At 33.4% G+C, this 22,670-nt stretch overlaps 1 protein-coding gene across 1 annotated transcript; it reads left to right on the plus strand.

Annotated features, from left to right (window-relative positions):
- The first annotated feature begins 3,068 nt into the window (after positions 1–3,068).
- On the plus strand, positions 3,069–4,529 carry LOC114272307 (uncharacterized). Its single transcript, XM_028213977.2, has one exon. It carries the CDS (start codon positions 3,192–3,194, stop codon positions 4,125–4,127), a length of 936 nt encoding a protein of 311 aa, XP_028069778.2. The 5' UTR covers positions 3,069–3,191; the 3' UTR covers positions 4,128–4,529.
- The last annotated feature ends 18,141 nt before the right edge of the window (positions 4,530–22,670 follow it).

Here is a 22,670-nt window from a genome sequence, read left to right on the forward strand (position 1 = left end):
ATTAGTCATTTGAAAGGATTTTTCGGTTCAAAAGTACTAAATATTTTTCATCTATTACAATTGCTACATTTTGTTTACTCACCATAAAACAAGTTTCTAAGTTTTTATTAAAACTTTCAGAAATTCCTAAATTTTTAATAAAACTTATGTTTTTGGGTTTTTAGGAGAATTTCTTTTATTTATTTTAATTCTCCGGATATTCAGTAATCATAATATTATAATTTCTGCAAGTATTTAAAGTTTCTTTACTCACATCCATTAGAATATTTAATATTTATATGGCTTCAATTTTACTATTTTTAAGATTAAGATATATAAACTTTTTTATATCCATTATGTCATGTATTAAATGTTAAATTTTCATATTTAACATAATTACTTTGTGATTTATGAAAACATATATACCTATTCTTTTTCACATAATAATATCTACCCCACTATATTTCGTAAGACTTTCGTAAAGGATTTCCTCAAAATCTTGTCGTGAAGCCTAGTACTTTTTATTTAGAAACTTCCTCAGTCGCGGTCGCAGCCAGGGCAGTATCGTTATAGGTAAGCTTGATAGGAAACAATTATCCTCATACATGTGGATAATTATTAAAAAAAAGTGGTTATACATAATCAAATGACAAAAGAGCCCTTTACGTTGGACAATTAATTGCATATGCAATTGGGAATTAGAAATCCTATTTAAAAAAAACAATAAAATAAAAAATAATAATTTGTAAGTCGATTTGAATAGCCACTGTTACAATAGCCCTGTTTGGTAAAACTGTGGAAAAGTGTTTATAGCTTATGCCTCAACAGCTTATAGCTTATAACTTTTAGCTTAAGCTGATTTCCAGCTTATTCTTAAAGTATCTAATGCCCCACTCAAAGAATAAGTTGATTTTTGACTTCCAAAAAGCTATAAGCTATAAGCTAAACTAAACACATCAAAATAGCTTAAATTAAGCTGAAAGCTGAAATAAGCTGTAATTAAGCTCTGCCAAACAGGCACAATATATCTAAGAGCGAGAAAAAAATATTAAATCTATATTCAATATTGTATTGAATAATTATGTAACAATGTATATAAGAGAGAGAAACTTAAGTATGGTAATCTTAAATACGGTAATAAATATAATATGGTATGTATGATAGATAGAATATATAGTTACAATATTTAACATCTCCTCAAACTCAAGTAGGAATACCAATTCAAATTAAGTATGTTAATCGGTTTTAATTTAGTTTTAAATACATTACTTAATTGTTTTAAGATAATCATTTTAGTCGAATTTAATTTAAACTTTGACAAAGTTAATGGTTTTGTAATAAACATATGGTTTGAGAGAATTGTTATTTGATCAGACTACAAACATTGCAACATTGAGCAACAAAGTCAATCCATTTTATGGAAACACATCAACCAAGATTGGACCCCAAAATAAACACCACTAAAAGTGTGAGACAGATGGACAGTTATACATGCAACATAAGGAAATAAAAAATGTGTGAGATGGATGGATAGTTATACATGCATCATAAGGAAATCAAAAATGTTAGCGATTCCAAATGTTCAATTAAAATTTTTACCGATCACTTACATGAGTGTGGGTTTGATATCCGCGTGAGTGTTGTGTCAAAATTTTGGTAAAATATTTTGCATCCGTAAAATTGTTCAAAGAAAATTTATGATATGGAATACATTCACAAATGACAAATTTTTGGATTGAAAAAACTCTATTTATTAAGTGGACTTATGTATAAGTCATAATAGGTGTACTTATTGTTCAATAGGTCTTATGATAATTAATGACATTTTTCATCAAACACTATTAAAAAAATGTCACTAATTGTTAATTTTTAGCGAAAATTTAAAAATTGTCACAAAAAATGTCACTAATTATAATCGTTGCAAAAAAGTCATTAATTTTTAATTTTCAGCGACAGTTTAAAAATTTTGTCACAAGAAAACATTATTAATTGTATGTTTTAGCAACAATTTAAAAAAACTACGACAAAAAAAGTTATTAATTGTCAATTTTTAGAGACATGTAAAAAATTATTAAAAAAAATATTTTAGCGATGATTTTATTGTGACTTATTTTAAATGGAACTTGAAGGGAAATAAATCCAACTATTAAGACCTGTTGGTAATTTACCCATTTATAAATGCCTAGAAACAGAGCATGAATTCGACTGTAGTGCCAAGTTTTCTCAGGCCTGGCCCTGAGATTTTTGGGGCCCAAAACCAATAATCAACTAATAAATTTTTGGGATCCTTCACATTTTTTTTTTCATTGAATGAAAAAAAATGAAAAAAAAAATGAAGATAAAAGACAAGATTTGTGTCAAAATCATAAAAAATACTTAGTATTATATTACAACAACTAATAAGTGTCGTTTGATCCTCGCTCTTCTTGCATTTTTAGAAGCAAACAAATCAATAATACTTGCATAATCTATTTTTTTTGCAAAATCATTTACAATGGATAATAATGCTAATTATTTTAAATTGCCCTTTCAATTTTTTAATGGATCAATTTATTTTAAGTTAATTTGGATATTCCTTAAGTTTTTTTGGATTTAAAACATACCTAATATATTACAATAAACTACAATAGGAGGGGACCCTTTTTTTGGGTCTATTTTCAATGGATAACAATGTTAATTTTTTTGAATAGGCCTTTCAATTTTTTAATGGATCAATTTATTTTAAATTAGTTTGGACATTCTTTAATTTTTTTTAAACTTAAAACATACTTAATATATTACACTAAACCATAATAGAAGAATCCCTTTTAAGTCTATTTTGAGAGATCCTAAGGGTCCATGACCAGGGCCGGCCCTGTTTCTTCATTTGTGTTTCACATTATCAAATAATTAGACAAATATAGTAATAACAAATGAATTTTAGGACAGCCGTAAAACTAAAATCGGGGACAATTTAGCCATTTGACAAGTCTAATTGATGGCGCTTGGGCCCTCTTTCATTCTAGAACTTCAAGCCACCAAACAAGTAACCCCTTCAAAATCTACAAAATTCAAACCCCTCATGGAAGCCTCTAGTCCTTCAACAACTCCATCCTTTTCCCCATCCTTCTTCACCCCAATCCTCTCTCCTCTTATATATATCCTTGTGGTCATCTCTCTCTCTCTCGCTCTGTGGACAAAAGAAACTAGGAGAATAAAGTCCTCAAAAAAACATGGGCACTTTGGTGGGACATGTAGCACCTGGCTTTGGCTTCTTTGTCTTTGGTTTATGGCACCTCCTTAACCATATCAAACTCCATGCTCTCAACACAAACTACAAATCCATGCCATGGTTTCCCACCTCAAAGTTAAGGTACTTAGAGCTCTCCTTGATCATGGCAGGCTGCTCCATCTCTATAGCTATGGAACTCTTCATCGGCCCCAAACGCCACCAGCCTTTTGACCCGGATGGCACCATTCCCGCCAACCATCTTCACAACTTTGAACATTCCTCAATATCCATGACTTTCTTTGTTTATGCAGCTTTTGCCATCATCCTTGACCGAACTTGCCCGAAAGCCCAATATGGTCTCACCCAATTGCTTGGAGCCCTTGCCTTTGGCCAGCAACTCCTCATCTTCCACCTGCACTCGGCTGACCACACAGGTGTTGAAGGCCAATACCACTTGCTCCTCCAGATTGCCATATTTGTCTCTCTCACCACCACTCTCATGGGTATTGGTTACCCTAACAGTTTCTTGATCAGCTTTGTTAGGTCTCTTAGCATACTATTCCAAGGTATTTGGCTAATGGTCATGGGCTTCATGCTTTGGACCCCACAGTTCATGCCAAAAGGTTGCTTCATGAACTTGGAAGAAGGCCACAAAGTGGTCCGGTGCCAGAGTCATGAGGCGCTCGAGCGTGCCAAATCACTGGTAAACATCCAATTTAGCTGGTACTTGATTCTGGTGACCATTTGTGCCATGTGCTTGCACTTGTTCTTCATCAAAATTCATGGAGAGAAAGTCAAATACCACTCGCTATCAAAGTATGAAGTACAAGAGGCGGAAGGTGAAGATGTTGAGGCCCAGAAGAAAAGTAAACTGTGTGAGTCGAGGAGCTTTGTTCGCATGGGAAAAGCCTTTGCTCCAATGGACCTTGAAACGTAGAAGAAGAAGAAGAAGAAGAAGAAGAAGAAAGGAGGGGTAGATGTGAAAGGTGGTTAGGTATGTAAAAATGAGAAATATTAGTAGGTTGGTGGATTCTTAGTTCTCTCTCTCATTTATGTTATTTTATTGTTTAAGAGTTAAGCCCACAATATTAATGTTGGCTTAGTGAGAAAGCAAATGAGCCTAATGGTTTTGGGTAAAAAAAATTGAGAGGGAAAATAGGGGTGTGATACTGTTTGGTTTTCATAATGCATTGATGGCTTTTAGCTTAAGCTTAGGGTTGAGTCCGTTGTGTTTGTTTGTATAGGAAAAAATGGAAAAAAGAAAAAGTAGGGAGGAAGTTAGTTAAGTTGTGTCTTGACGACGATACCACCAACTTATAAAGGTCTTTTATCTGAGAAATTTTTGAATACAGATAGGGTAAGTGTCATATGGTACATTTTTTTCTCTTTATTGGTTCGGAGAGTGGGAGCTACATTTATATATTAGGTGATGGAGAGATAACATAGGAGGCCATGGTGTTTGTGATTGATTAAAGGTACCATATGGCATGCCACGGGGTACCATATCTGCACCCAATAATTTTTTCTCCATCTAATTAATATAATTTGATTCTATACAAACTCCAAGATTTTCAGTTGATTTTTTAATCAATATTCTATAGATTTGGGGAGCAAGGATTCCATGTATCCAAATATTTATGCTCCTTGTCCCAAATCACTCACAACTATTGGATCATATGAGAATCCTAAAATTTGAGAATCTCAAGACATATCTAATGGTTGTGAGTGATTTGAGACATGAAGACATGGATATTTAAGGACAGGAGATCCTTAGGCAGATTTGGGTACCTTTTGCAAGGGTGTTGGGACCATTATTAAGCTATATATACGATTAACGATGCATATTATTTTATGGAGACTTACGTATAAGTTCTAATAGGTAAAATTATTACTTAATAGAATTTGTGAGAATTAATGATATTTTTTATCAAACACTATTAAAAAAATTCCTAATTATTAATTTTTACTGATAGTTTAAAAATGTTGTCACAAAAAATGTCACTAATTATAAGGTTTAGCGACAATTTAAAAAAATCACCACAAAAAAATTACTAATTTTTAATTTCCAACGACAGTTTGACAAATTCGTCACAGAAAATATCACTAATTGTAAGTTTTAGAGATAATTTATAAAAGCCATGATAAAAAAGTTACTAATTGTTAGCGACATATATAAAAAATTATTTTTAACGACGATTTTATTAGTACTTATTTTTAATAGGACAAATTAAATTCAATTATTAAGACTTATTGATAATTCATCTTTATTTTTTTATTTAATTTAACCATGCATGAGATCGAGTTGACTCAACTGGGCTGCAAAGGCGAAACTCGATTTTATTTCATTAACTTATTTTCTTATTTTTAAGCTTGTGTTGTTATCATATGCAGTCACTAGTCCTAGTTAGTAGGGAATTTTGTAAGACATAGTGGTAATTGTGGAGTTGAGGTGAGATGTACATACTCTTTTGGGAAAGGGTCCGACTACAGTATAGAAAAATGGTTTTTCTGTATCATACCTAAAAGTGAAATACTAATTCCAACACACTTTAGTTACCAGGGAATTACCGGTTTTGCAGGTGGTAGCTTCTTCTGTTTTTTTTTTTTTTTGAGAACAGCTAGTGACTTTCTAATGCAATTGGGTTTTACATCAAATTGTTTTAAAAAAAAAAATACACTAATCTTTTTTAGGGTTTAAAAAAAAGATTGAGTTCCATAAAATTTGACATGATTACATTAGATTTCTTTCAAAATTTAATTTACATAATATTTAGTTCATTTTTTAATAACATTTTGTTAGTTGTATAAATAATAAAAAATGATGTTATTTCTTTAATATTGAAATACATATTTTTGTCTTTTTTTATTTCTTGTATTTATATACTATCTGCATTATCTGCATTAATTGTGATTGTTTTAACTTTACTAAAAAGGAGATCGGTGTAATTCTATTAAATTTATGAGATTTATTATATTTAGTAATAAATAGACTCAAAACAAATGGTAAGTAGAGTTACATTAAATAGTAAGTTGTCCTATTAGGTGTGTACGGGGAGCAAATATTTTGCAGAGCCCGTACTCCTTTCCACCAAGTTCTTTGTCTGTCCGATCGACCTGCGAACACAACGGCGATGAGCTACCCGGCGGTGTGTGGCCAGAAAATTCTTCCGACGGTCAAGTTAGCACACACTCAGGGATCTAGAAAGAGAAGAGATAGTTGAGTGTTTAGGTTGTTCTCACCAAATTATGTTCCATCCCAGCATGGGGGGCGCAGACTCGCTTATATACTTCCTGCACCTAGATCTGCTCCCATTAGTCTCTTGACACGTGGTGCTGCTCTCCCATCTGTCAGCACAAATCCTGCAATCGCCACCTAACCAAACTGTCAGGCTATGCTAGCGGAGCCCGGCAGACCGGCGGAACCATCTCGGCCTTTCACAACCGCGCTGCGCAGCGTACCCGAGTGCTCCATTGCCGAACTCCATACAGCCGAGCTCGGTAGCATTCCGGCATAATCGAGCTAATCGTGCTCCCATAAAACCTGGGTAGCAGAAGCCTGTCTCGGCAAAGGTGGACCTTGGGGATGGGCCTCGACTAAGCAAGTTCCAATCTGGGGAAGCTCGGTCCAAAACATGAGACTGTCCTCAGGCCCTGGCCACGACCGAGCGAGATCAGCCCCGGGTAAGTCCAAGTTAGCTAGGCCCAAACTTGCTCGGCCCCATCCTATCCGGCTTCTTCCACGACCCAAAGCCAGACTATAAATCTCCCTCTCAAGGTGTGAGCATGGTTCGATTTGGTTTAAGAGATCAATGACCAAATGACTACTTACTGATTCATGAAATTTGAAATTAGACCATAAAAATCTTATAACAAAATCAAATTGAACCAATAAAACGAAGTTCGATTCTATTTGGAATCACAGTTTTCACAACATGATCATAAAATATTACTTACAACTTATTTGAACATCAAGCAATATATATTTTTTTTTGATTAGCCAAAAAAAAAAAAAAAAAAAAACGTTATTGATAAAAAAGCATACATTTCATATGAAATCACATCAATAAAGAAGAAGAAGTGCAAAAAGTATCAAAGTAAACTACCTCAATCCCAATTAGGTTGGCACAAAGGAAGATACCTAATCATTTACTAGCACAACCACATAATTGGTGAGAAACCAACAACAAAGAAAAACCACCAAAAAGCATAACAACCATCACTAAGCAACTGTAGCAGCCTCCACTGATGTAGGGGAGAAAAGCAACCTCCCAAACAACTCAAGTCCCACCCTTTATGCAGAATCTCACTTGCTAAAGATTATGAACTAAGTCATTCACTCAGTAATTGAAGGATAGGCCAGAGGTTTTAACCCACAATGCAATCCTAACCTTAATGGATTCACACAGACTATCAAGATCTACCTGTGCATTGTTGAAGATGCTATCATTTCTCTACTTCCAAATTGACCATAGCACAGCTAGGGGGAGTGCTGTCTAGATCATCTTCTCCTGTTTTTTGAGCTTAATACTAGTGTACCAATTTAAAAGGCTATTCACAGATCCATGCATTACCCATTGTATACCTCACCAGTTTAAAATTCTGGACCAAATCTTCTAAATAAAGGGACAAAAAAGTAGCACATGATTGACACTCTCCACCACCTCCTTACAAAAAATACAATTAAAATCTATATCATCACTGGCAACTCCAATTCTTTGTAGATAACTAGATGTCTTAATATCCTTCATTTTCAAGCTAACCAACCAAAGAACTGAACCTTGGGTGGAGAGACATTCTTCCGAATGAAATCTGCTATTTTACTGTTATCTATAAAACTCAACTCACACCACTTGTATGCTGAGGCAATAGAGAATAACCCTGATGTCTCTGCATCTCACTCAAACTATCACTCATTTCTTCCCTAAGAGCAGGTGCATTGATTAACATCTTATACAACCTCCTCAATTCCTCTACCTCCCATTGGAATAGGGATCTTCTGAAGCTAATATTTCCCTTCTCAATCCCATTTCTGCTACTTAGCATCAAATTCACAGATTCAGCTTTGTTCATTGATAAAGAATACAGTTTGGGAAATTCCTCTTTCAAAAAAATATTGCCAATCCATTTGTCCACCCAAAAATGTGTTCTCCTCCTATCCCCAATAACTGGACTTATGTTGCTTTTGAAGAAGTCAACCAGCTCAGGTCTATACCAGGCAACACCCATAATACCTTTCCAGATTTGAGAAGACTTGAGACTAACCACAGGTAGTGGCCACTATCCCCTTCCAGCCTCAGTGTATTTGCCGTAGATCACCTGCTTCCACAATGCATCATTTTCAGACCCAAACCTCCACCACCACTTCAAAAGAAGGCAATCATTCATAAGTCTGCTTCTCTTAACTCCTAAACCTCCTTAGCTTTTACTCTGTGAAATCTCTTTCCAACTGACTAGATGGATTTTTTTTCTAAGCTCATCACCTTTCCATATGAATCTAGATTGAATTTTGTCTATTTCCTTTGCAACACATTCTGGCATCTTAAACAAAGATAAGTAATAAATTGGTAAACTAGATAGCACATATTTTATCAAAGTCAATCTACCAGCAAAGGATAGAATGTCCTCTTCTAAGAAGTCAGCTTTTGTTTGCATTTATCAATCACTGGTTGCCATGTCCTCCTTTTTCTTGGACTAGCTCCCAGTGACAGCCCTAAGTATTTGAATGGCAGATTTTGGTGAAGACAATTCAATATTATTTAGTAGCAAATTCTTTAGTAAGGTCATCATCAACCCCAATCCCACATATCACACTCTTATGATAATTAATTTTCAGCCTAGATAATACTTAAAAAAACCTCAAGATCCTTTTGATAACAATAATCTCCTCCCCTTCTGCCCCACAAAATAATATTGTGTCATCTGCAAACTGAACATGAGTGATCGTAACATCATTTGAGCCTACCACTATCCCTTTAATCAATGCCCTCTGCAGAGCTCTCACCAATATAATATTGAGACCCTCAGCCACAATATTAAACAAAAATGGTGATAATGGGTTACCTTGTCTTTGCCCTCTCTCAGGGTTAAACTCAGATGTAGGTGATCCATTTACCAAGATAGAAATTTTGGTTGAGGACACACACTCTCTAATCCAACTGATTCATTTATTGCCAAACCCAAAATTTGAAAGCATAGAGAAGAGGAAATCCCAATTAATTGAATCATAAGCTTTCTCAAAATCCAGTTTTAATATAATGCCTTTCTTCTGCCAAGCATCAACTATTTCATTCGCAATCAATACTCTATTCAAAATATTTCTTCCCCAATGAATGCTGATTGAGATTCACTAATAATTCTTGGCATCACTTTCTTTATCTTGTTTGATAAAACTTTTGCAAGAATTTTATACAAAGAGCCTATGAGACTAATATACCTAAAGTCATTAAGGCAAGAAGGATTATCAAATTTTGAAATCAAAGCCACAAAAGAACTATTAATTCCATGGACCAATTTAGAGTTTTGGTGGAATTCCTTAATAAATTGTATCACATCACCCTTGACTGTGAACCAACATTTCTGAAAGATCATCAAGTTGAATCCATCAGGTCCAGGTGCCTTACTCCCTTCACAGTTCTTTATTGCTGCTACTATTTTTGCTTCAGTAAATTCAGCTTCTAATGCATCACTAACCTTAGTTTCCCTAATGGATTTAAAAGGACCAGATAAGCTTAGCTTACTGGACCAATATTCAGTAAAATGGTTTCTGAAATGCTACAAGACTTCAACCCTTATATCTTAAGGTTCTTCCTTTATAACCCCATTCACATTAATGGAACATAATGCATTCTTGTTGTTCCTGGAAGAAGCCATAATATGGAAAATTTTTGTATTTCTGTCCCCTTTTAATTCCCAATTAGCTCTGGATTTCAGCACCCATATCCATTCCACCATTCTACTCAATTTCCAAGCTTCCTCTTTCGCCTCCCTTCTTCTAGCTAACTCTGCCTAGTCAGTGATCCTTCTTTAACTGCCAGGTTAAGCATGTGTAGCTCATTCTCAAGAAGATTGAGTTTAAACTCCACATTTTCAAAAGCTTCTTTGTTCTAATTTTTTAGGGCCAGTTTTAGTGCTTTGAGTTTCCTTAGGCATTTGAAACCAACCCAACCCTCCTCAATAGATTCAGCCCAAACTTTCTCTACAAAGCTTATGAAATTTGGGTGTAGGGACCAAGCATTAAGAAATTTAAATGGCTTTGAACCTCAATCCCGCTTATCTTCCATAAGCAAGATAGGACAATGGTCTGAAACTCTTCTTTGTAAGCCCCCATAGTTTGAAATTAAACCTATACATCCACTCCGGACTGAGCAAGAACCTATCAAGCATACTCCATCAGCAATATGTTGTCATTTTGCAAACAAAAATAATTTAGATGATTGTTTAGAACTAATTCAACTACTATACAAAATCATACTTGCAAAAATATAGGATTAACAACTTATGACAAAAATGTAATACTAATCAGGTGATATATATAAACAGATCAATTTAGTTCCAAATTAGAACCGTAAATATAAAATTACGGGCCAAATCATGAAGTATGGTTCACCTATTTTAAAAATTAAGACCAAATTAAAAAAAAAAAAAACTAAATCAAACCATGCCATTTAGTTTAAGATTGAACGTTACTTACCATTTATTGATCAAACTTTACAGTTGTGTAATCAAACTTTAAATAAATTTTGAGTCACACAATACTAAGTTATTTTATTGTTTGTGTCTTATCACAAGAAGTAACAAGTAGATTGCTAACGAACAGTAGGTATACAAAAATTGTATATGTAATGAAATATTAAGTGTCAAGGAAAGTCACAATGAGTGGTAAATAAATTCAAAGCAAATGGTAAATATTGTGCTTATAAATGATAAGTATTTAGTGATATCTTACTTATTACTCAATCAAACATCAGTTACCCCTCAATTAGACTTTATTTGTTTGTTAATGAGACTCTACTTACTACTAAATTAAAACGAATGATAAGTTTTTCATTTTGAATATTATTTTCATATTTTGTAATTTATATAAATTATTTTTATATTATAAGTTTTACTTATAAATTCATTCATATAATTAATTTTTATATTTAGATTATTTTATTTTTATATAATTTATTTTTTATAATTGCACAATCTACTTATTAATTTATTTTATAAATTCATATTATTAAAATAAGTTTAAATAATTTACAATTTAATTTTTTTTTAGTTTACAATTTATTTTTACTTGTTTTATTTATTTTTGAAGACTATATTAAAAATATATATATGTTTTTACAACGACTATTTATAAAATTTGGAAATCACTAACAAATTTTAATTAATTATAATTGAGATGCCATATTTTACTTTCTACAACTTACAAAAAGAGAAAGGTGTGGAGGGGAGGAAATTAAATATGGTGTGTAATTAGTTGTTTGTATTTAAAATTAAAAGGATGACACAATTTTCGAGAGGTAAGATAACTTGATTAGTAGGTAATATTATTAAGTTGTATTTTATTTTCTTTTAAATAGTAAGTTTATCAGTAATACTATGAATTCATACTTAACCAATAAAAAATTATTGAGAATTATTATTTTGTAATTTAAATTTATTCTACATATGGATCTCATACTATACAAATTTAATTTTCACTACATAATCACCCATCCAACAAAAAATCTAGGTAGATAAGTCTGAATTCTAGACTTATTCTAAGTTTATTCATAACAAGTGGTAAGTGAGTTTATGAATTATTAAACAAGAAATATGACTTTAAACAGAATGTGAAAATGTAAAATTTTATTAGACTTAATTTATTATTCAATAAGACATCATTTCGTTTGATTTGATTTACTACTCAATTAAATCTCACTTATTAGTTAATGATTGGACTTAACTTACTACTTAATTGAGTCTCACTTACTACTTAATGAGACTCTACTTCCTATTTCATTAGACTTTACTTACTACTAAATTAAACCCCACTTATTATTTAATAAAATTTTTTTTTTGATGAGCAAAGAAAAGGGAACTTTATTGATGAAAACGAATATAAAATTACATCAACAAAGAAGAAAGGGAAGGGGAAAAGGAGTGCAAAGAGCATCATAGCGAAACAAAACAATTCCAACTAGGTTGGCACTGATAAGATCGCCCAATCATATGCTAGCACACCGCCTAGAGTTAGTGAGTTGGTGAGTAACCAACCACAATTCGCAAACCCAAACCCAAAACACAACCAAAAATCTAAAACATGACAAAACCAACAAATAGAAACACAAAAACAACAGCCAAAAAAGCTAAACAAAAGCAATAGTATGACCTCCCAGAAACTCCTTTGAATCTTATAAGCAACTTCTAAACTCCACCCACATCAGAAATCAGCAATAAAGTCCTCTGCTGGAGCATCCAAAATGCAGACCACAGATAGCACAGCATTCTACACAGAAACAAGATCAGCAAAACACTGGCTAGAAGCAAACCATCAGTCAAGCAAGTACTTTAGCAGCAGGACATCCAACAGATCAAACCAAAAGCCCAGTATACCATTATTTCTTGCAGTAGCTTCCAGCAGAGGATGGAGAAGCCACCATTCATCCAAGCCCACAAAAACTCCTATGCTAACAAAGGACCACCATTCAGCCAAGCACAAAAAACTCCTATGCTAACAGAGGGCATATAACACCAATCCACCACTACTAACCAAACCACAAGTGTTCAAGACATCAGAGCACAGGATAACAAATAGCACAAAGCCACAAATCAACCTAATATCTTCCTAACCTGCTGCAATTTTAATGAGACTCTACTCACTACTTATTAATACTGTACTTGCTGATCCATCAAACTTACTTACAACTCCATCAAACATAAGTACTACTCAATAAGACCGTGTTACTATTGATTGGTGAGTAGAATGGGAACAAATTATAAGCAAAGTAAAATTGACTAATAAGTAATAAATTAGAAATATGACTTTTAAATTGTGAAATAAAATGTAAAAAATTATTAGACTTAACTTAGTACTCAATAAGACACCACATCATTTGGCTTGATTTACTTCTCAACTAAATCCCACTTATTGCTTAACTAGTGTATGCCTGTGCGGTGCAAATAATGACGAGATCAAAATGTAATTAAATATAAAATTATTGAGTTAAAATATAATTTATTCCATTTGTTGCTACAAATTTGAAGTCAAATATGAATAGAGGTCTGGTTAGTTTTCAAAAGTTTTTATTTTATTTATTTATTTTTTATTATATCTTGAAAATATGTTTAGTATTTGTATATTTTAAAAATAGACATTTCCCAACCAACTATTTAAAATGCGGCAAGTAACTCAATCATAAACATTTCGTTTTTATTAACAAACTTTATGACTCTAAAGTATAAACTTCATATCAACACAAAAATTAAAAATAAAAGCACCCTTGCTAAGCAAGTCAAGAAAAAATTGTAAACACAAAACAAAATACACAAACCAAAGGTATTGTATATTTGTTAATGCTCTATAATTCAAAAACAATTACACCAAACAATGCACTCTAGCCAGTGCTCTGCAATTCCAAAAAAATCAAATTAAAATTAAATACCAGACATTGCACACTAGCCAGTGCTTTGTAATCTAAGAAAATTAAAATTGAAATGCACATCAATCAGTACTCTGCAATTCCAAAAAAGTCAAATTAAAATTAAATACCAAACAATGCATACCAACCAGTGCTTTTTAATATAAGAAAATTAAAATTAAATTACACACAAATTAATGCTCTGTAATCTAAAAAAATTAATTTAAAACACCAAGCAATGTATACCTACTAGTGCTATTGCTGCAAATCACATTGTAATAGTTGTTTGCAAATTATAAACTCGAAACTACGTGAGAAAAATATAGAGAAAAAAAAAAAAACCAAAAACATGCAAACTTTTCAAACATACTTAATTAAGTTAAGAAACAACTAATATACCTAGGCAGTTCAATATAAAGCTAGATATTGGGTCATTGAGCAATCAACAATATTTTTTGATTTCTACTAAATCAGTTGTACATTTTTTGAGCACTATTAAATCACTTGTACATCCATGAAAAATACTAAATCACTTGTACAAAAAGTAGCAACCATACATAGCAGTCAAATGGTTTTTTCCAAATCACTAGTACATTTTTGAGAATTAAAAACGAATAGCAAAAAGTCAACTCATCTCTCCACTTTTCAAAGTGAAACCATTGATAGCAAAATTGATTATAAAATCTAAAAATTAATGGGAAAATTGCAATTCATTGTAAGTTTTCAAAAAAAAAAAAAAAAAAAAAAATTGTAAATCAATGGTAAAGCTTATCAACTTAATTCGTTGCAAATTTTTTTTTTTTTGGTATTTCTACTAATTTCCATTTTTTCCAAAATTAATTTCAGTAATTAAGTGTCATGGATAGAAAATACTTAAATGGGTTACAATCAAATTGCGAAGAAATAAAAATATAAACATCTAAGATAACCTATCTAATAAAAATATATAAAAAAATGGCTTACCCTACAAGTGTGTAGACACCCCATTTTTGACCGCCCTTACGACTTGGACATCATCGCTTGCACACCCGATGATGAGTGTTTATGCTTGTTAAGTGCTCGAAGTCCTCAGCGAAATGCCACAGCTTTGAGCCTTCAAACCCTACACACCTGTTGCCTTATTTTTGAACCAAAACCATAGTTTTTCAAGCCTGTAACCTCTTGTAGCCTACTGGCCCCTTCTATTGGCTGCTGGCCACTGCTTCTGGTTGCCGGCCATTGATGTGGCCTGCCGGCCACAAGTGTGTTTTGTAGATATTTTTCTGCCAGCTATGCTAGCTGTTAGCACAGATGCATGCACCTTCTTACACGTGTATGTATTGATATTTCTGAGGGAGTTGCATAGTTTTCTATATATAGGAGGTCTCCCTTTCCATTTTGAAGGTTGGAATTTTTAGAGAAAAAATTCTCTCTCTCTCTCTCTCTCCCTACAATTTTCTCTTTCTTTCTTGCATTTTTTTAGCTTTTTTTAGCTTTTGCGTATACACTCTTAACCAAACCTCTCCATCTTTGAGTTGAGGTACCTTTGAGCCTAGTTTGAGCTCTTGAGGGTGTGTTTTCCTTGATTTGTTGCCTAGAATTGGTTCTCCTCTTCAAGAGGTATAAAGTTTTGCATCTCTTCTTGATTTATTTACTATTTTTCCTATTGTTTTCCCTTTATTTTTAGGTTGTCTAAACTCTATATTTTGGGCTGAAACTTGTGGTTTAAGACCAATAAAGGTTGAGGGGTGGTTCACCCTTCTTTACACCTTACTTTCTAGGCTTTTACCCTTGTGTTTCCCATCTTTACATTATCTCTTTTTGAGCTTTTAAACACTAATTTTCAGAGTTATTTCAGTGGCTAAAATGTTGTTTTGAAGTCCCAGAATTGGAGGGGGTAGCCTCCCCTCCTTGTGTTTGTTCACTAGCCTAGCATACTCCATGTTTTAGCTTATTATTCTAGCTTTTGTTAGCTTAATTCTAGCATGCTTTAGGATTGTTTTAGTACTGTTTTAGGACTGCTTTCAAGAGTTCATAGCATTTGATCTTTCTATTGCCTATTTATAGTTTAACAGTTCTCATAGGTTTGGTAGTTTAAGCCTTAGCCACCTTTATATTTGAGTTGATAGTGTTTATTTATGGTTTTTCATACTTGTGATCACTCTTAATCACATCTGCAACCTCCCTCATTTCTTGGCTTTTCATTTGCTTTGAAAGTTGGTTCAAACTAGTTGCTTGTTTAAAGCATGAGATTGAGGTCTTGTGCTTAATGGTTTAATCCCTTTTAGGGTTCATTACCAACGGTATGAAACTTCTCTCATGCCTAAAACAACTTTTGGTTTGATGCTTCTTTCCATTAGAGAACTTAAACTCACTTTTGGACTTAATTGATTAAAGGATTGAAAGGTAACTAAAATGGAGTAATACGATTGGTGACTAAAAAAGGGCAAGATAATAATTTGGTTTGGGTTCAATCAGACGTTAATTGAACCCTTGAGTCTTGAGTCGTTTCACACTCATGAGTGATGCAAACGGTTCAAGATTCGTTGTCAACTACTTCCCTTGATCATTCATGATAGGGAGGTAGTTTTGAGGGTCTTGTTTTGTTGCATTCATTAAACTTGCATCCTTTGGTTCATAGGCCATCATGCAATGGAATTGCATTCATTGATGGTTTGTGAATCAAATTTTGCCACTTCTTTGAGCTGTTTAATGATAAGGAGAGGTAAGTTGTGCAAATGAACCTTTGAGAATACCTTGTTCCTGCTTTGTTTGCTCTCTGTTGCAGCAGGAAAATCCAGTCATCAGTGGCTGACAGGCCACCATTGGTGGACGACATTTCATCACTTCTAGCCTGCCAGCCACTTGTGCAAAATCCAGCAGTGTACTTCTAAAATAGAATAGAATTGGTCTTGAGGCGGAAAATAGTGTAAGTGTTCTATTATGCAATAGAGGTATCTAGCAGCAGAACATCGACCTTCTTCAGGTAGAAATGCATTCACGCATGAACCCTCCCTCGATGCTTGGGATCCATGAAGTGATGTTAATATTAATGTTATGCTTGAAGTAGTGGCTTTGTAATAGCTAATTTGTTTCGTATTATAATTATTTAATTAGCTAGAGTAGTTAACTAATTATTTTATTCGGTTTGTAATAATTAGTTAAGTAGTTTAGATAAATTATTCATTTGGGTTTGTAATAGTTAATTAATTAGCTTAGCTTTAATTAGTTAGCTAGTTTATTTATTCGGACCCTCCCATGTGAGGGCATAAATATTGTAATAATGTGTATGTCTTCCAATCCCACGTCTTTCTCCCTTTTATTTACTAGTTTATGATGGTTAGATTAGGGCATCATGTCTTGTTTAGCATTTCCTATGTTTGCATCCACTTGTATTGCATGCACCGAGGCTCGGCGCATCATTCTAACTTTCATTGTTAGTGAAACATTCTTTGAATACGTGTTTAGACCTCATGCTATCAAATTGATTCATATGCTATATTAGTAGCCGAGCTTAGTAATTGCATATCACATGTGTTGCATTAGTCATGTTGTATAGTTAGGATCATGTATTTTTTCTAACTCGTTCATCTTTTTGGCTTGGAGTACTAGGTGAGCCTTTACTCGCTTTAGCATATCGCATGCGTGTGATTGTTGCCATGTCTAGCATGCTTGCTATGAGGCTAAATACTTAATTGATAAATTGCTTGAATGCCTGTGGATGAAGGCTAGTTGCTTGAATTGGAATAATTTGAGTAATGTTCATATGTGATCACTTTTTCAAGTGGTACATATTCACAAACAATTTTGCAAACGAACATGAATCAAGCGTTCCAATTCTTGCAAATTTAGTCTATACTTGTGTGTGTGCGCATCACATAGTAATGCTAGCCTAATAAATCGGAACAAGAGCATATAATGTAGATAAGATTCATATCATGATTAGTAAAGGCCGATCTTTGATCGGGCGAGTAGGGGTGCTCAATTCATGACCTTCCCCTCTCATACCTAAGTTCTTGAGCTGAGACAATCTTGGTGATGACGGACACGTGGCGTTTGGCACGAGTTACAGGTTTCCTAAATTTCCTAAAAATATTTGGGTGGTGACTCTATATTTGGCAAAATAGTCCATTTTTGGCAATTTGATTCAAAATCCATTTTTCAAAAGATTTGCCGAATTTGGACTCTTTGGTGTTTACCTATTTCACATTGCACTTGTGAGATTAGATTTAGAACCGCGGGAGTCCGATACTGTAGGGCTTATTCGTCTTTCGAAAGGGAGCCATGAAAAGTCAAGCTACAAAGTGTTGAGATTAACCTTGGTGGAAATTCTGCAAATATATTAAGATCTTTTTAATATTAGTTGACAATTATTTCAAATCTATTCAGAATACAATAGCAACAATACAAAATTAAATGCAGTAATGAAAGAACTAGTAGGATTGCAGAATGGCAAGTAAGATTACACAAAAGTCAAATGTTTTTTTCTAAATCACTTGTACATCCTTGAGAATTTAAAACGAATAGAAAAAAGTCAACTCATCACTTGACAACTATTTCAAATATATTCAGAATACAACATCAATAATACAAAATTGAATACAGTAATGAAAAAAATAGTAGGATTGCAGAATGAAAAATAAGATTACACAATTTACTTGAAAAAAGTCCTAGTTATGTAGAATCTAGTTATTTTTTCTAAACATGCCATAATCAATTCCAAAAAGACAAAAAAAAAAAAAAACACTAATATAGTGGACTCAATTCCATAACTTGGGGTTTCTTTCTTGATCACGTTAAATTTAAGGGACAACTAATCTAGTTATTTTTTTTTCTAAACATGCCATAATCAATTCCAACAAAAAAAAAAAAAACACCAACATAGTGGACTCAATTCCATAAAAATAAATAAGCTATAACTTGGGGTTTCTTTCTTGATCACGTTAAATTTAAGGGACAACTTCAAAATAAAGAAAGTTAAAATGGTGTTCTCCCTTTGGAGCATTGGAATCCATGCCAAAAAAAAAAAAAAAGAAAAGAAAATAAAAGAAAAGAAAAAGAAAAAGAAATAAAAACCCAAACCAAATTTGTGCACAATTTACTTGAGCAGAGAGAAAGAGAAAAAAAAAAAAAGGTGCAAGAGCTTTTCCTTTGGCCGTCCACTACCACCCAAATATAACCAAACATAGGCATTACTAGGAGGCCCATGGTTTAGGAACAATAACACAGGTTACATTAACAATTGGGTTGCTAATTCATGGCGCTCAAGTTTGCTTCAACGGTTAATGGTTAATTCATGGCTCTCAGTATATTAATACCACCAAAAATTATTAAAAAAATAGCAATAAAAAGTTTGAACTTTGTCGAAGGCAGTAATCTATTGTGAATTCGCAACAACCATCATCAATTGTAGTTCTCTAATGAAACTTGGCTCAATCATTATCAACAAACTTGCGACACAATTACTTCGGGTTTTGTTCGGTTTTAAAAAAATAATGAAAGGAACCCAAGTCAATTGCCTTAATGAGTTGACATCTTTTCAGTATCCGAAAGCTACCTATAAGACTCAAAGTGGCCAATAGAAAAACAGTTGCCAAAAAAAAAAAAAAGAAATTAATTTTGATTAAAATACAATCATAAAGACCTTTCAACATAACCAAGAAATGGTAGTAGCCAAAAGTTCAGTAACCGAACAAGACAAACTACATTCCAAAGAATATGGTTACCAAAGAAAAACAGAGATTATTGATACAAAGCCATCAAAGTTACTGCCTGAAAATTTACAGTAGACCTTACATCATATCAAAACCCAAACAAAAACCCTACATCCTCACACCCTCTTCCAAATAAAAAAAAAAAAACAAACCCAACATAATATACATGAAAATATGATAGAACAATAACAAAAAAGGGAAAGGAAGTGAGGATTGAGCGAGAGAGGAGGCAAAGATTGAACGGTGTTGTCATAGTAGTGGGTATTCTGCGATAAACTTCTAGAGAGAGGAAAAGGTATTTTGTCGTGGTTACTTCATGGGTGGGAACTAAGAAGAGGAAGAGGTATGGTAGGAATGAGAGGAAGGGGTGTGAGAGAAAATGTAGTTTGAAATTTTGAAATTAGAACGAGAGAGAAAGAGAGAGTAGGTGTCTATGAGAGAGCTGGAGAACTTATTGGTTGGTCTTGGGCACTGCCATGTGGTGTCCAACGGTGTTGTGATTGGTGAAAGTGATGGGTTCACGATTTTGTGTTGGGTGATTGGGGAACATGAGGGGGTATGAAAGTTTGTGATTGGTGAAGGGCATGGCCATGTAACGCCCCAAGACCAATCAATAATTTTTTGAGAGCGCTGAGGCGTGTTTGGTACTTCATGGGTGGAAACCGAGAAGCTAAATCTGGACCATTGAAACTGAATAAATCATGACTATTAAAATGATCAAGTTGTAGAGAATACAGTTGGAGGAAAACAAGCTGTAGATAATTCATGTTGACCCTTAAAAGCTGCAATCTCAACACTTGAAATAAAATGTATCTCTAACACATTTTTGACATATTCTCAAAAACATTCTTGTCTTATTATGTAGATTAGTCTGCACCCTCCTAGAGCACATGAAGTAAACAAAATGGGTTCAAGCACTGAAATGAACAATTTAATTCCCAATGGAAGCCAAACTTCTTATTAAAGGATTAGGTTACCTTTAATGGGTTAACATGGTGCACTGAAATGTTATGAACAACAGTTGCAAAAAAAAGAAAAAAATTATCAAATAGCTCCAACTATTCAAATCCTCCCATAAGCAAAACATGAAGCCAACCCTTTTGGATCCATTTAGTTTGCTCATGGGAAGCAACCAACCCACTGCCATAACAAAAAACAAAATTTAGATTTAAAAAGTAAACTTTTCGCTAGGCAATGCAACAACAAACTCTAACTATCTCATCATTATTTACACCATGCCTTTAGAGTACCAGCTACAGATGCAGGGGACATGTATGTGTTTTTGTAACTTTGATGGCTTTGTATCAGTACATTTCTAGTGTTAGAGAGTGTCTTTTTAGAACAAAACCCCAATTGGCAGTTGATTTAGAGGCCAAAAAAACACATAAAAACTATATGTCCTTACATGTTGGAATTCAAGTTATATTAAGAAAATGCAGATTAAATAAAACATGATACAAAATCATTCTATTATGAAGAAATTAGATTTAATAATAGGGTAAATTACACTTAACTCCCCTGAGGTTTACCTTAGTTACAGATACCTCTCCTATAGTTTCAAAAATTTCACAGACCTCCCCTACTTTTGAAAATAATAGCCAGATTCCCTATTCTGTTAGAAGCATGTTACAGAAATAACCAAAAAGAGTGACATTAGCAACAATAAACACAAAATGCCCAAAATACCCTTCCCATCCCTTATAAAACAATACACACCTTTGTAACCATTTCCCTCTAATTTTTTAGTATCTATAAACTTTCTCTCTAAACAAAATGACAATAATGAGTATTTTTTTTAACACCAAGTTAATTTTTTATATATGTATATGTTTTGAATTGCCTTGTACCAGGAATGTTGGTTATTTAAAAATTAATTTTGCACCCAAAAAAAAAAAAAATAATGTGAAAATGATGAGTATTTTTTTTAAAAATTTTTTACACCAAAATTAATTTTTATTTTTTTCATAATTTAAAAAAAAAATTGATTATGAAAATTAAACCAAACAAAAAGTGTTATGATTCACTTTCCCTATATAGTGTGTACATATGTTTTGAATTGCTTTGTACTGGAAGGGTTGGTTATGATAGTCGTTTGCTTTTTTTGGCTTTCGAAGGATAATAGTGTAAGTTTAAGCGTGCCAAGAAGGATCAATCAGTCCTTACAGAATTTTTATTGCCAACCAATTATCAGATGATTGTGTTGAAATTCTTTCAATCTCAACGAAGATGAATTTTACTGGTGGCTTGTTTTAGGAAAAATTTATAAGAAATAACAAGTACAGAACAATTCAGAAACTGAATTTCATTAAGTAAATAGGAACTTACAATAAAATGACCTAGCCTTGAAAAGGTTTACAGCAACAATTACTTGAAACTACTCCTAGGAAATGAAGTGCAGTACAGGAATTGAAGTGCTGAAATGTAAAGAAATGGAAATGTAAAACTGGAAAAAAAATATGGAGTAAATAAACTGGTTTCTCTAGGCCTTCTCTTCTATTTTTATTCTGCAATGGTAACCATCAAAGTGGACTCCTAACCATCAAAATGCTCTTCCATGATCATTGGTTATGGCCCTGAACAATCTGCTCCCACAACGCTTTCTTTGTAGTTAGGCTTCCCTCTTAAATTTGAATTTGAATTATGAGTAACCGTTGGGTCACGTCACCTCGCGCCTTCTAACTGTTTCCATGTGACGTAGACCCATCATTACCAATACGGATTGCCACGTGTCCATTGCCGATTGGAGACTTGCATTAACTTCCCAAATTATCCTTTACGAGCCATGTATTAAGCTGCGATTGGCCTGTACCAAATATGTAGTCAACATTACCCCCCCGCACTAATATACCCAATACTTGGTGATATTAATGGATCAATGCACTCTATCCACGTCCTAAGACGTGCATGGACTTGGTTGAAGCATAACCATCTTCTTAAAAATGAAGCACTGAACTTCATTAAATTCTTCATTTTCCTCCACTATCTGCGAATACGAGGAGACTGATACACCTTCAATGGCCAATCAAGCCTTCTCTTACATTGATCGAGCATACGAAGAGGTGTTTGATAATGACAATCGTCCTTGAAAGAACCTTCATGCATTTATTGGCCACACTTATCTGCTCCCATTTATATAAGTTATGGAAGCATTTGCATCGTACTAACCTTTGGACCAAG

This window comes from Camellia sinensis, unplaced genomic scaffold, assembly GCF_055761805.1.
Source record: "Camellia sinensis isolate YWXY unplaced genomic scaffold, ASM5576180v1 Unanchor1, whole genome shotgun sequence".
NCBI lineage: Eukaryota > Viridiplantae > Streptophyta > Magnoliopsida > Ericales > Theaceae > Camellia > Camellia sinensis.

What these genes read in the sequence shown, in the direction of transcription:
- LOC114272307 (XM_028213977.2), top strand. Translation starts at nt 3,192, where the DNA reads ATGGGCACTTTGGTGGGACATGTAGCACCTGGCTTTGGCTTCTTTGTC.